Genomic DNA, 15,376 nt, shown 5'->3' on the forward strand with positions numbered 1-15,376 from the left:
GTGAAACTTGTTCCCCCCACTCCTGTATGTCAGGCCCTGATATTAAAATGAGAAAACACAGGTAGCAAGCTAGAAGGACAGAGAGAGAGAGAGAGAGAGAGAGAGAGAGAGAGAGAGAGAGAGAGAGAGAAACAGATGCAAAACAAAAATTGTATGGAAAATGTGCTATTTTCTCCCTGTAAAAGATAAAAGACAACAGCAGAAAAAGAAATCCATTCTCTGAAGTCGGGAGTGAAAAAGAAAACAAGCAGCACTCTACCACGAATCAGGAGGTTTAAAAATTCTTACCTGTGCCTGGAGTAGTGTTCAACAGGAATGAGGAAAAGAAAAAAAAATAAGGAAAAAATGTCAGTATATTGAACAAAAAAATTCATGTTCTAAGTTTTAAATATTATGTTATCCACACATAAAAGTCTACTTTTCTTTTTTGGTAAATGATTAGAATATTTTTATTAAGCCCTAAAAGAGAAAAAGCAACTCCTAATTATTGTTGAAAGTGAAGATACACAAATGAGTATTGCAAACAGCACAGTCAAGGTAAAGATTAGATGAACAGGATGAAGAAATCTTAAGAAACTGACTAGACCTAAAAATACATATCATGCGGGATTGATAAATGACTGCAAATATTTTGTAATCCAAATTGGGAATGAAATCTATCCATAGATTGATTGATTAATCTATTGATTTTAATCAATCCATCTACATTTAATCTACATTTAATTTCCATCCACATTTAAGGAAATGAGAATTTGCTTCCTTAATTAGAAAGTGGAAAATCAAAGACCATTTTCAAGTCAATGGACCACTGATTATTTTATTGAGGAATGTAGAATTATAGCAAAAAAATCCATGTGATTTATAATTTTCAAAATTAACACAAACCTTGGCATATTCTTTACTAACATGTTACTGATAAATCCTAGAAAATTCTATTTTTTTAAATGTAGGACATTTATACTCAAATGGTCAGCAATTTAGTATTTCTCGTTTTAGCTGGAATTTTTCAGTTGTTAATGTTGTAATTTACACCAGTAAGCTGATTAACAAGTACGCAAATGTCACCATCAAAATTAAATTTTTTCAGAGTTGGAGAGTGACAGAGAAATGATTTAGGTAAAAGAATTTTCATAGCAAAGACAACTTGGCAGAAGGTCTTGAACCTTTAAAAATTTACTAGTAAAAAAATACTGAGGCAAGCATGGTTTATTTAATTGAAGGGCTGACTGGCTGTACACACACACACACACACACACACACACACTCTGAACTTATGTGCATATGTCAAATTTCTCTTTATTAGAATCATGGATCAAAAGTTATTACAATTTAAATTTACCATTGAAAATTTAAGATTTAAAAACTTGTAAAAAATATTCTTTTGCATTATGAACCTTACATTTCAGTTATTCTGTTTCATTAGGGTCAGGTAACTGAATTTTCTTTGCAAATATTCACTCTGGCAGGGAAACTCAATTACCAGTAGATGGCAGCAGTGCAGTGTATTATTTGCCTTTGGTTGCCTTTAAGGGAACATGCAGCAAATTCACTCAAGGGAAAAACCAAGATTTTTTTCAGAGTAGTACTTCCTGTAGCATGTAATTCTCCATTTTGTTCACCTTTAATTTCTTTATTCAAAATTTATTTTCTCTAGGGTGTACATTTATTTTTACATCATCATTATTATTTTTGAAGATCTAATTGGCTTTATTATCTGATTCATGAATTGGGTGGCATTCCATTTAGCAAGTTGAAGGGAGCACCCTATAGTATACCTTTATTATCATTAATAATTTAAGTTAATTTAGGAAGTAAAGTACGTGTACTGGAAAGCAGTGTGTTTGGAGATTAAAATTAGATGGTCTGTGTATGCGTGAAACCTATCTACATATTTAAGGTTGGTTCATATATATGACTTGGTTCATTTGACTCTGACAATATAAATTCATACCTTAATATCTACATATACTATATTAAATTTATTCTTTTTTAACTCACATGTAGGTCAAACAAGATAATAACTGCCTACATCTTATATTACATTTGAATTTGTCACCATTCCCTCTATTAGCCTTTTTACTTCATATCTCCAGTAGAACACAAGTAACAACTATGAACAGCAGATAATGAAGTGAGCATACAAAATCAAATAAAGTTCCAGATAAAATTGAACAGGTCAATGACTAAATTGGTAGATAACATAGTAACACTGACTTTGAGGTCATCTTTATATTTCTTTTTTTCTTAACATACTTTATATCAAACAAATTTAAATGAACGTCCAAAACCTATTTCCTAGTTTTAGACCCAACCCATATACTTGCTTTCATTTTAAGTAGTTGGTAATTGAGATATCTTTTCTGACATTCTAGGGAAGTATAATAATGAGACAATCTTGCTCTCAGCACACAGCTAGATACAATTTTATGGTATTATCTTAAAGGTAGGTGTCGTTTTAATTTCCATTTAATTATATTCATATGCATATACATGCTGGGTACTAAATGTGATGCAAGGATGATATATCTGATTTGGTATTTTAATAGCATACGTACATTAACTCAGGCATTCTAAAGGTAAAATGGGTCAAATTTCTTATTTGAAAGGGGCTATTATTTACTCTTCTCCATTTGAAGAAAAAAATAGATCATAGTGACTGTAAACAATATGCAGTATTCTCAATATAAGAATCAATGGGAGAAAATACCTGGTTGACATGGTCCAATTTAGGGCAAGGCCTCCCTCCATTATATGGTTTTTCACGCAACCATTTAGACCGAACCTTCACACCGCTCCCACAGGACTTGCTGCACCGTGACCAGTTGGACCACTCACTAAGCTTGCAGTCAGAGGGACAAGGGATGATGCAAGCCTCTTCGATGTAACCTAAATGGAAGAAAATGAGATGAGAGCCATCTCCTCCACATGTCACTTGCACACTACCACCCACCATGCTAGCTCACTTAGAAGGTCCAAGTTCGACTTGACAGCAACATGCAAATGCAAAGATGTCTCCGTCGTTAGGGACTCAAATTAAATTCTGCAGGAAAATGACACACACGTACAGAGACTCTGTTAAAATAACAGCTGAGCAGCTGCCATATGATCTGCTTAGGATTCATGCTCACCATACCTCAACATTTCTGACTTTCTGACAGCTCGTGTTTAATTGACAATAACCTGTCTGCTGCTATATCATTCTCATGCTGTCAGAATGATACATTAAAAAAATTATAACAGTTTTCTATAAAATGCTCTCTGTTAATGTCATGCAAGTTCAAGTTTTTGAGTCCATGCGATGTTCTTCCTCAAGAATAAAGCCAGAGCCTCTCAATCAATATCTGAAAGGGAGTGTTTAACTTAGCACCTTATGCTTTCCCTTCTTTGAAAATCAAATCCGGAGAAGGAGAGTGAAGAATGTTAAATAAATAATGTCTCATATTTTTATAGTGCTGTCAATTTCAAAACAACTTTACATCTTGTTTTCATTTGATTGTCTCAAAAATCTTATAAATGTATCGGGCAGATAGGTATTGATTTTCTACTGGATAGATATTCTAACAAATGCAGAAAGGTAATTGACAAGTGTGGGGGCACACAGTAAGAGATGGGGTCTAGTCCATTACTCGCTCCATCAAATCACACAGCCAATTAACTTAATCATCTACAGATGTGATTTGAGAAATGGGTGCATTTTCCTGGAACAGTCCCTTATTACCAACTTGGCATTTCACAGTATCAATTTATCACTAGTATTCTCCAGGCCAAAATGTGGAAAAAGCAAAATTTCCCTTGGTCGAGAGTCAAATGCATGGCTGTTCTGTGTAATACTCTGATGTGCAGAGGGATTGTTCTTGTAACATTTTACATCAACTTCAAGGATTTGATTTTGAAAATGATAATACTATAAACAACTTGTACAAGGGAACTCTAGGTAGGTTTATAAATTTTTTATGGAGAAAATTCACATACCATAAAAGTCAGCTCACATTTTGGATTTTAATATATTCAGTGGGTCATACAACTGTCACGATTATCTAATTTTAGAACATTTTCATCACCACGAAGAGAAACCCTATACCCGTTAGCAGCCATCTCCTATTTTCCTTTCCCTCGACACCCCGGCTACCACTCATCTATTTTCTATCCCTAAGAATGCACCAATTCTGAACATCTCATAAAATGAAATCAAACATTATGTGGTCTTTCTGATTGGCTTATTTCACTTAGTATAGTGTTTTCAGGGTCCCTCTAGGTTATAGCATATGTTAGTACGTCATTCCTTTTTGTGACTGAATAATGATCCACTGTATAGATATATTTTGCTTATCCATTCATCAGTTAATTGATATTTTAGTTATTTTCCTATTTTGTATATTATGGATAATGCTATGAATATTTGTGTATAAATTTCTGTTTGAACATGTTTTTAATTCTCATGGGTGTATATCTACAAGTGGAATGCTGGCTCATATGGTAACTCTATATTTAACTTTTTGAGGCAATTGTCAAACTGTTTTCCAAAAGTGTACCATTTTATAATGTCAAAACTTGTCTTTTTAATTTTAGGGTCCTTTGAAGAATGAAATTTTAAATGTCAATGAGTCTAATTTACCTATTTTTTTCTTTGGTTGTTGGGCTCTGAGGTCACATCTAGAAAACTATTACCTAATCTGAGGTAATAAAGATTTACACAGGTTTTCTTCTAAGAGTTTTATAGTTTTAGCTCTCATATTTAGGAATATGGTTCACTTAATTTTTGTATATGTTATGAAAAGCTGTGTGTGGGGGGGTCCAACTTCATTCTTTTATATGTGGTTATCATGTTATTCCAGGCCCATTTGTTGAAAAGGCTATTTTTCTACATTGAATTATTTTGGTACCCTTGTTGAAAATCAATTGACCATCAATATAAGGGTTTATATCTCAATTCTAAATGCCATTCTATTGATCTCTATGCCAATACCACACTGTCTTGATTACTGTAACTTTGTTTTGAAGTTTTGAAGTCAGAATGCGTGAGTCCTCCTACTTTGCTCTTATTTTTTAAGATAGTTTCAGCTTTTGGGTGCTTTGTATTTCCATATGCATCTTAGAATCAGCTTGTCAAGTCTTACCCAAAATGGCAGCTAAGTTTTTGATGGGAATTATGCTGAATAGCTTGATCAATTTGGGAGTATTGCCATCTTAATAATCCAGATACATGGAATTTCTTTCCATTTATTTAGGTCTTTCATTTCTTTCACTGATGTTTTCTAATTTTTAGTGTACACATCTTAACACTTCATTTGTTAAATTTATTCCTAAGTATTTCATTCTTTTTATTGTAGGTAGATTTAAAAGAGAACCTTTCATTATAGCGAGACAAGACCACCTAAAAACCAGTATGATAAATTTCATCTAGAAGCTTGTAACCAAAGTGTCCCGGATTGAGACAGTGTTAAAAAGCTAGCCAGTTACTACACAGTATTTCCTAGCTTTATCACAAATTATGTGGAACACATGCTAAAATTGCAGATTTCCAGGAATCCCCAACATTATGATACAGTTCAGTTGGGATAGGGTCTCACTTTTAGAAATTTAATGTATTTTCTTGAGTTTACTCACCATTCTTTTTTTATTGAAATCCTTTTATCAAGGTAATTGTGGATTCACATACAATTGCAAGAAATATGAGAAATAATATCAAGAGGTCCCTTGTCTACCTTTCCTAGTTACTTACAACAGTACCTATAGTATAATTTCAACCAAGATACTGAGATTGATACAATCCATTGAGCTTATCTAAGTTTCACTAGTCATCCTTGTACTCATTTATAAATGTGTGAGTGTGTGGGACTGAAATTAGGGAATGCTGTTGTAAGACAAGTCAGAACCAGTTGAATCTGGAGGACAGGCAGATTTGTACATATCTTTCTACATACAGTCCCTGTATTTTTGCCAAAGTTACACATTAGCTGTTTTAAACTTAGTCTCCATACACAAATGTGCATCTTTGTACAATTTCATAAGTACGAAGCTCATTGAACACACACATGAATCCAGAAACCTCTTTGGTGCTCCCTTCCAATCACTATCCCTTCTCACATGGCAGCTACCGTAATTTCTCACAATGCAGAATTGTACTTTTAAAAAATGTTACGTAAATGGAGTCATACAGTGAATAACCATTGGTGCAAGCTTTCTTTCATTCTATAATGTGGCATGAGATTCATCCATATTTTTGCATGTTGTTGAAGGCTATTTATTTATTTTTTAATGTTTATTTATTTTTGAGACAGAGAGAGACAGAGCATGAATGGGGGAGGGGCAGAGAGAGAGGGAGACACAGAATCTGAAGCAGTCTCCAGGCTCTGAGCTGTCAGCACAGAGCCTGATGCAGGGATTGAACTCACAGACTGAGATCATGACCTGAGCCGAAGTCAGAAGCTCAACCGACTGAGCCATCCAGGCGTCCCATAAGGCTATTCATTTTAATTGATATATAATATTCTATTGTGTTTATAATATTATGGCTTATTTGTACATTCTAATGATGGTGAGTGGATATTTTTTTAAAATATAATTTATTATCAAATTGGTTTCCATACAACACCCAGTGCTCATCCCAACAAGTGCCCTCCTCCACGCCCATCACCCACTTTCCCTTCTTCCCCACCCCCAACAACCCTCACTTTGTTCTCAGTCCTTAAGAGTCTCTTATGGTTTGCCTCTCTCCTTCTAACTTTTTTCCCCCCCTTCCCCTCCCCCATGGTCTTCTGTTAAGTTTCTCAAGATCCACATATGAATGAAAACATATGGTATCTTTCTCTACCTGACTTATTTCACTTAGCATAATACCCTCCAGTTCCATCCACATTGCTGCAAATGGCCAGATTTCACTCTTTCTCATTGCCAAGTAGTACTCCATTGTATATATAAACTTCATCTTATTTATCTATTCGTCAGTTGATGGACATTTAGGCTCTTTCCATAATTTGGCTACTGTTGAAAGTGCTGCTATAAACATTGGCGTATATGTGCCCCTGTGCATCAGCACTCCTGTATCCCTTGGGTAAATTCCTAGCAGGGCTATTGCTGGGTCGTAGGGTAGTTCTATCTTTAATTTTTTGAGGCAGAAGACATGAATGGATATTTTTTAATGTGAAGCTATTGTTAACAATATTGCTATGAGCCTTCTAGAATAAGTCTTTTGGTGAACATATGTATTTTTGGGGGGACTATTCCTAGGAGAGAATTTGATGCATCAGAAGGTACCACCTAATTGTAAGTAAAGTATAAAAAAAATCTTTTTAAAGATAGGATCACAAATTTAGCATGAAGAGCAGGGTGCAATGAAAGAATTTTCAAAAGTGTAGGAATTAGTCTCAGCTAGCCTTCAAGAGGGCAGATGAGGCAGCTGGGGCTTTGTCAGCTGTGAAACACTAAAGACAGAAAAAAGACACCAATGCTAAGTTTTGAATGTACTTCTGATACTGAAAAAGGCATCTGGACTATTGATAATGATATAGAGGAAAGTTTAATAAAAAATGAAAGTACCTTATGACAGTGTTTACCAAAATTTTGAAAAGTGTAACTATTCTTCAAATAGACTGCAGTGTCTACTTAAATCTTTGACTTTGATTATGGTTCGAGGTAGGGAAACAAGCCCATCTCACTATTTTGAACTGAAACAAATTTTAAATCTCATTCTGCCTTTCATATAGCATAGCTTAGAAATTAAATTTATCTAAACCAGTAGGAGATGCTTAAAAATGGAACTCTCAAAAGGGCCAGTAATAATTCATTTTATATTTCAAAGTAATAGTTTATGAAATAAAATCAAACTGTAGAAATGCCTAAAGTCATTTCCAAATCAATGGTATTCTGTGACCAAATTGTTTAATGCTTGTAAAAGCACAATTTTTTAAAATACCAAATATTTCCAAATGTTATCAATAGCTTTGGCAAAGCATGCTAGTATTTCAAAGGTAATAAATTATTTTATACTTTTTAAAGTTTTTATTTAAGTTTCAGTTAATTAACAGACAATCTAATATTGATTCAGGTATAAAATACAGTGATTCAACACTTCCATGCAATACCCAGTGCTCAACACAACAAGTGCCCTCCTTAATCCCCACCAGCAATTTAACCTATCTCCCTACTGGTAACCATCATTTTGTTCTCTATAGGTAAGGGTCTGCTTCTTGGTTTGCCTCTCTTTTTTCCCCCTATACTCATTCATAATTTGGCTATTGTAAATAATGTTGCTATAAACATTGGGGTGCATGTATCCCTGTGAATTTGTATTTTTGTATTCCTTGTGTAAACACATAGTAATGCAACTGCTGGGTTTTACAGTTCTATTTTTCACTTTTTTGAGGAACCTCCATACTGTTTTCCAGAGTGGCTGCACCAGTTTGCATTCCCACCAACAAGGCGGGAGGATTCCTTTTTTTCTCCATATCCTCACCAATACTTGTTGGTTTGTTGTGTTGTTGATTTTAGCCATTCTGACAGGTGTGAGGTAATATCTTATTATTGTTTTGATCTGTATTTCCCTGATGATCAGTGATGTTGAGCATCTTCTCATGTGTCTGTGGTCATCTGTATGTCTTCTTTGGAAAAATGTCTATTCACATCTCCTGTCCATTTTTAACTGGATTATTCATTTTTTAGGTGTTGAGTTTGATAAGTTTTTATAGATTTTGGATACTAACCCTTTATCAGATATGCCATTTGCAAATATCTTCTCTCATTCCACAGGTTGCTTTTTAGAATTGTTGATTGTCTCCTTCACTGTACAGAAGCTTTTTATTTTGGTGTAGTTCCAATAGTTTATTTTTGCTTTTGTTTCCCTTGTCTCAGGAGACATATCCATAAAGTTGCTATGGCTGATATCAAAGAAATAGCTGCCTATGTTTTCCTTGAAGATTTTTATGGTTGTATATCTCACATTTATGTTTTTAATCCACTTTGAATTTATTTTTGTGTATGGTATAAGAAAATGGTCCAGTTTTCCCAATGCCATTTGTTGAAAAGACTGTCTTGGGGTGCCTGGGTGGCTCAGTCGGTTAAGCATCCGACTTTGGCTCAGGTCATGATCTCACGGTCCCTGAGTTCGAGCCCCGCATCGGGTTCTGTGCTGACAGCTCAGAGCCTGGAGCCCGTTTCAGATTCTGTGTCTCCCTCTCTCTCTGCCCCTCCCCTGTTCATGCTCTGTCTCTGTCTCAAAAATAAACATTAAAAAAAATAATAATAAAAAGAAAAAAGAAAAGACTTTTTCCCATTGGATATTCTTTCCTGCTTTGTTGAAGATTAATTGACCATATAGTTGTAGGTTCATTTCTGGGTTTTCTTTTCTGTTCCATTGCTTTATGTGTCTGTTTTTGTACCAGTACCATACTGCTTTGATCACTAAAGCTGTGTAATATAACTTGAAATCTGGTTTTGTGATGCCTCCAGATTTGATTTTCAAGATTGCTTTGGCTATTCAGGGTCTATTGTGGTTCCATACAAGTTTTAGGATTGTTTGTTCTAGCTCTGTGAAAAATGTTGATGCTATTTTGATAGGGATTTCATTGAATGAGTAGATTGCTTTGGGTAGTATAGACATTTTAATAATATTTGTTCCTCCAATCCATAAGCATGGACTGTTTTTTCACTGCTTTGTGTCCTCATGAATTCCTTTCATTGGTGTTTTATATTTTTCAGAGTATAGGTCTTTAACTTCTTTGGTTAGGTTTATTCCTAGGTATCATGTTGTTTTTGGTGCACTTGTAAATGGGAATGATTCCTTAATTTTTCTCTCTTCTGCTTCATTATTGGTGTATAGAAATGCAACAGATTTCTGTACATTAATTTTGTATCCTGCGACTTTACTGAATTCTTGTATCAGTTCTAGCAATTTTTGGTGGAGTCTTTCTGGTTTTCTATATAGAGTACCATGTCATCTGCAAATAGTGTAAGTTTTACGTCTTCCTTACTGATTTGGATGCTTTTTATTTATTTTTGTTGTCTGATTGCTATGGTTAAGATTTCCAGTAGTATGTTAAGTAACAGTGATGAGAGTGGACATCCCCAGTGTTCCTGACTGTAGAGAAAAAGCTCTCAGTTTTTCCCCATTTAGGATGATATTACCTGTGGGTTTTTCATAGATGGCCTTTATTATGTTATGTTCCCTGTATCCCAACTTTGTTGAGAGTTTTTATCATGAATGGATGTTGTTCTTTATCAAATGCTTTTTCTGCATCTATCGAGAGAATCCTATGGCTTTTATCCTTTCTTTTATTAATGTAGTATATAATGCTGAGTGTTGAATTTGGCTTACTGGTCTGGTATTGAGAATTTCTGCATCCCTGTTTATCAGGGATATTGGCTTACTGTTCTCTTTTTTAGTGGAGTCTTTATCTGGTTTTGGTATCAGGGTAATGTTGACCTCAAAGAAGGAGTCTGGAAGTTTTCCTTCCTTTTCTGTTTTTGGGAATAGTTTGAAAAGAATAGGTATCAACTCTTCTTTAAATGTCTGGAAGAATTTGCCTGTGAGTCCATGCTCCTGGACTTTGTTTATTGGGAGTTTTTTGGTTACTGATTCAATTATTTGGCTGGTTATTGGTATGTTCAAGTTTTCTATTTCTTCCTGTTTTCGTTTTGGTTGTTCCTATATTTCTAGGAATTTATCCATTTATTCAAGGTTGTCCAATCCGTTGGCATATAATTTTTCATAGTATTTTGTATAATTATTTGTATTTCTGTGGCATTGTTAGTTATCTTCTCTCATTTGTGATTTTATTGACTTGGGTACTTTCTCTTTTTGATAAGTCTTTCCTTTTTGATACAGGTGTATCAATTTTAGTAAGTTTTTTCAAAGAACCACTCCTAGTTTCATTAATCTGTTCTATTGTTTTGTTGTTATTGTTGTTATTTTTATCATTTATTTCTACTCTAATATTTATTATTTCCTTCCTTCTGCTTGGTTTAGGCTTTGTGTTTGTTCTTTTTCTAACCCTTTTAAGTATAAGGTTAGGTTGTTTATTTGAGATTTTTCTTGCTTCTTAAGGTAGGTCTGTACTGCTATATACTTCCCTGTTAGGACCACTTTTGCTGCATCCCAAAGGCTTTGGACCATTGTGTTTTCATTTTCATTTGTTTACATGTATTTTTTAAAATTTCTTCTTTGATTTCCTGGTTGACCCATTCATTGTTTAGTAGAACATTGTTTAACCTCCATATATTTGTGGCATTTCAGATTTTTTTTTTATTGGGTGGACTTCTACCCACTCACGGTAGGTAGAAGGTGCTGTGGTCAGAAAACGGTGCTGTGGTCAGAAAACGTGCATGGTATGACATCAATCTTTTTGTATTTGTTAAGGCTTGCTTTGTAAACTAATCAGATATTAGTATATCTGTATATTAGTATATACAGATATCTGATCTGTTCTAGAGAATGACCTATGTGAACTTGAAAAGAATGTGTATTCTGCTGTTTTAGATGGAATTTTCTGAATATATCTGTTAAGTTCACACTGTGGTCCAGTGTGTCATTCGAAGCCACTGTCTTCCTGTTTATGTTTAGATGATATGTCCATTGATGTAATGGGATGGTAAAGTGTGCTACTATCAGTGTATTATTATCAATGAGTTACTTTATGTTTGTAGTTGTTTTACATATTTGGGTGCTATCATGTCAGGGGCATAAATATTTATGATTGTTAGATATGATTCTCAGACTGTCCCCTTTATTATGATATAGTACCCTTCTTTATCTCTTGTTATAAAGGTAATAAATTATTGAAATATTTCGAGAAGACTTGCACTTTCCCACCTTCAAAATGACTACAAAAGTAAACTTTTAACCTTTTGTTATTTAGTACTCAGAGTTGAAAAGAGAATCACATGATTGTTCATGTCACTACTTCACAAAGTAACAGATAAATGGAAATTCTTTCTTTCCATTTTATCTGTTGAAGTATTATGGCATTAGTGATACTTAACATGTATGACTTCTGACTGATTCACATTGTATTATGAAGTAAGCAGATATAAAACTTTTATGTCTGATCTTCCAATAGCATATTCTAAAAACATCTCTCAAATAAAATTCAACCTATTAAATTGTTAACAGATATAAATTAGGCATTGACATAAAGAGAAAACTGCAAAAGACTATAATGCCTAGCATTCCATTTTTATTTTCTAGTATGAAACAACACTCAATAATTGCCTGTCATGTTTATCTAGCACAATTAAAATCCTTAATGCTACTAGTAAATTGCTAGATAAGCATTCCCTTGCCTTCTCTGCTAAGATCATTTTTGAGGGCAATTAACACCAAACAATCATAGGGGATGGAAAGACAGAAACATTTGATGCATTTTAAGACTAAATAAACTGATAGCATCTTGTAGCAATTTATGCCTTCTGAGGAATGCTAGAATAAAATAAATGACTTCACAATTATGGTATTAAAACTTTCAGCACTTCAACACTGCATTTGACACATGGAAAATCAAACTCCTGACTTTTGATCATATTTTTTGTATCCTATATCTGTTCTGATTGCTCTTTCAGACTGAAATAAATACAAAACACCAGCAGACTTAAAGTGGCAGCCGTAGGACATATTGCCTTTGAGATATATCCCATCACCTCTTTCATTTGAATTATGAATGAGCAGATAAAATAGCTTTCAACAACCTTCACAATTACTATATTGTGTTGCTGAAAGGTGTACTGCTGATAAAGAATTCCCTTTAAAAGCACATGGAAGATATTGGTTGGTTTTGATTTACAGTTGTGTGAATGAGCAACTCTGGCACTCTAACTAAAACTTCTGAATCAATCTCAAAAGCAACCTCAAAAATCTCTGCTACTTTAATGTATATTATATGTACATGATTGCAGTTAGGAATGAGAAAAAATTAGCTAGAACTTTATTATCCTCGTGGGTTTAAAAATATTGAAAAAATCATTGAAAAGTTCTCAAATAACATTCTTTTGCAATTATAGATTGAGGACTGATAACTCAGTAACATGGAAAAACCAAATTATTATCTATAGCCAAACTCCCCTAATCAAATGTTCCATTCAAGCTCATACATCCAGTAGATGTAAAGTTATAAATCTACATTGGGTAATTAAAATTTTCATGATGAAGTGTTCAGGAAAATTTATATAACTACAGTGAAATGCTCCTTTAATTTTATTTGTATTTACTTATATACATATGAAAGCCTATGTCTTCATATCTGCTAGGTGCTTATAGATTTTCTCAGGAAGTTTCAACATCAGTGTTAATAGTTGTGGGGTTCTGTTGCTGTTTTTATTCTGATACTGGGAGTTACCCAATGACTAGGCACATTCAGATTCATTTAGGTACAGCTACACACAAGTTTTTTATCAAGACCATTTCTTATTGCCAACTCTAAAGCCTTCTGCTGTATAATAAGGGATGTGGCTGTTCTTTGTCTTTGATTCCTGGGAGGTAGCCTTCAAGTCCTGACATTTTCTGAATCTTTCTTATTCATGGTGGCTTCTTGGACTATAGGTGAGTTTATGTTAAAGAGATGACTCAGGACGTGGTGCTGGTTACACCACAAAGACAAAACCAATTTAGAGAGTCAGGGTTTTAAGCCACATGATATCCACCCAATCTCTTGGTGGGTAGATTGAGCTTAACCATGTGCCAAAGAATTGATTAATCATGCCTACATTATAAAGCCCCAATAAAAACTCTGGGTACAAAGCTCACATGAGCTTTCTGGCAGATAAGTACACACTGATGTGTAGACAGGGTGATGCCTCCTGGCTTCTTGGGGAGAGAACATGGAAGCCTTATGACTGGGACCCTCCCAGAGCTTGCCTATGTGTCTCTTATTTTGGCTACTTCTGATTTATATCATTTTTCTATAATAAAACTCTATCTTGTAAGTCCAGTTGACCCTGAACAGCATGGGAGGTAGGGATGGTGACTCCCAGTGCAGTTGAAAATACTTGCATAATGTTGACTCCCCCAAAACTTAACTACTAATAGCCTACTGTTGACTAGAAGTCTTACAGATAACATAAAGAGTTGATTAACACACATTTTGTACCCTGTGTATATTATATTGTATATTCTTACAATAAAGTAAGCTAAACAAAGGAAAATTCTAAGAAAATCATAAGGAAGAAAAATATGCTTACAGTACTATACTATATTTATTGAAACAAATCCGTGTATAAGTGGACCCACACAGTTAAACTCATGTTGTTCAAAGGTCAACTATATAGTGCTTTCCCTAAGTTCTCTGAGCTGTTCCAGTGGAACCTGGGGGGTTGTAGGAACCTCCAAAATTGTAGCCAGCTTATCAGTAGTAACTGGGGACCCCTGAACTTGCAGCTGATGTCTGAAATGAGAGCAGTCTTGTGAAGGACTAAGCCTTTAACTGGAGGAGTTGGGCCTAACTCCAAGTAGTTGGTGCCAGAATTTCATTGTACTTTCAGACATACATTCTATTTAAAAAGTAAATAAACTTATTTATATAAGAACCTGTACCTGTAGTTTACTTATTCAACCAAAATAAAAGCCTTGGGAATAATTATATGCATTAAAGCATTTATGGACCTTTTCCACAGATTTAACATTTATAATTTTAACTAATACTGTATTAAAAGTGAGAGATAAGTATTAAAAAGCTCACTTTTGGAGTAAGGCTTTGTCAGCGACATAAACATATTTGATGAAGTGTTGAGATCATGAAGTAATGAGAAATAAATTAACTCTGAAACTTATTAGATGATTTATTTTTAATGTGATTCAATGCGGGGCATTTTTCTTTCAACAAATGAAAACTATATACTGCCAGAGAAGTAGTTCCAAAGGATGATCTTTTAAACATTAGTTTGTTGGATTCTAATAAGTGTTAAAAAGAATTTTAACAAAAAAACATTTCAGTGGTCAAGTTGGAAAATTGCTGCATTTAAATTAAACAGTTCTCTTTACCCTGGGTTTTCCTTTTTTGCTGATATGAACTGTGAATCTCTAGGAGAAAGCCACAGATACTGCATTCCTATACTGACTTTCTTCTATAGCATCTCACTGAACCAGTAAGAGATAGATAATTCAGATAGGTTATAATTATAATGCATTAAACTTGGATTCATGTTTTGAGCTGTACCGAGTTTTCATATGGAAAAAGTAGGACATTCCAGGTCCATTTCCAGATACAGAAAAAAAAGCAAAAGTGAATAAACAAAAAAAAAAAAAATCAAATCTCCTGAACTTAAAAAAATTGTTTTTTCTTAACTTATATTTACTTTAAAGTTTTAAAGCTTAAAAGGTCAAGCTTATGGCAAAGGGAGGAGAAACTGTTATGTGAATAAATATTTTAAGGGCTTTTTTATGGCACTTTAA

At 34.1% G+C, this 15,376-nt stretch overlaps 1 protein-coding gene across 3 annotated transcripts in view; it reads right to left on the reverse strand.

Moving 5' to 3' along the window:
- THSD7A (thrombospondin type 1 domain containing 7A) overlaps positions 1 to 15,376 on the reverse strand; it is a 437,500-nt gene that overhangs the window by 42,770 nt on the left and 379,354 nt on the right. For all 3 annotated transcript variants that reach the window (XM_053897780.1, XM_053897781.1, XM_053897779.1), the window contains one exon: positions 2,708 to 2,886. In XM_053897780.1, coding sequence (XP_053753755.1) covers positions 2,708 to 2,886 — 179 coding nt within the window. The remainder of the gene's footprint in view (positions 1 to 2,707; positions 2,887 to 15,376) is intronic.

This window comes from Panthera pardus, unplaced genomic scaffold (assembly GCF_024362965.1).
Source record: "Panthera pardus isolate Hobbes unplaced genomic scaffold, ASM2436296v1 HiC_scaffold_8, whole genome shotgun sequence".
NCBI lineage: Eukaryota > Metazoa > Chordata > Mammalia > Carnivora > Felidae > Panthera > Panthera pardus.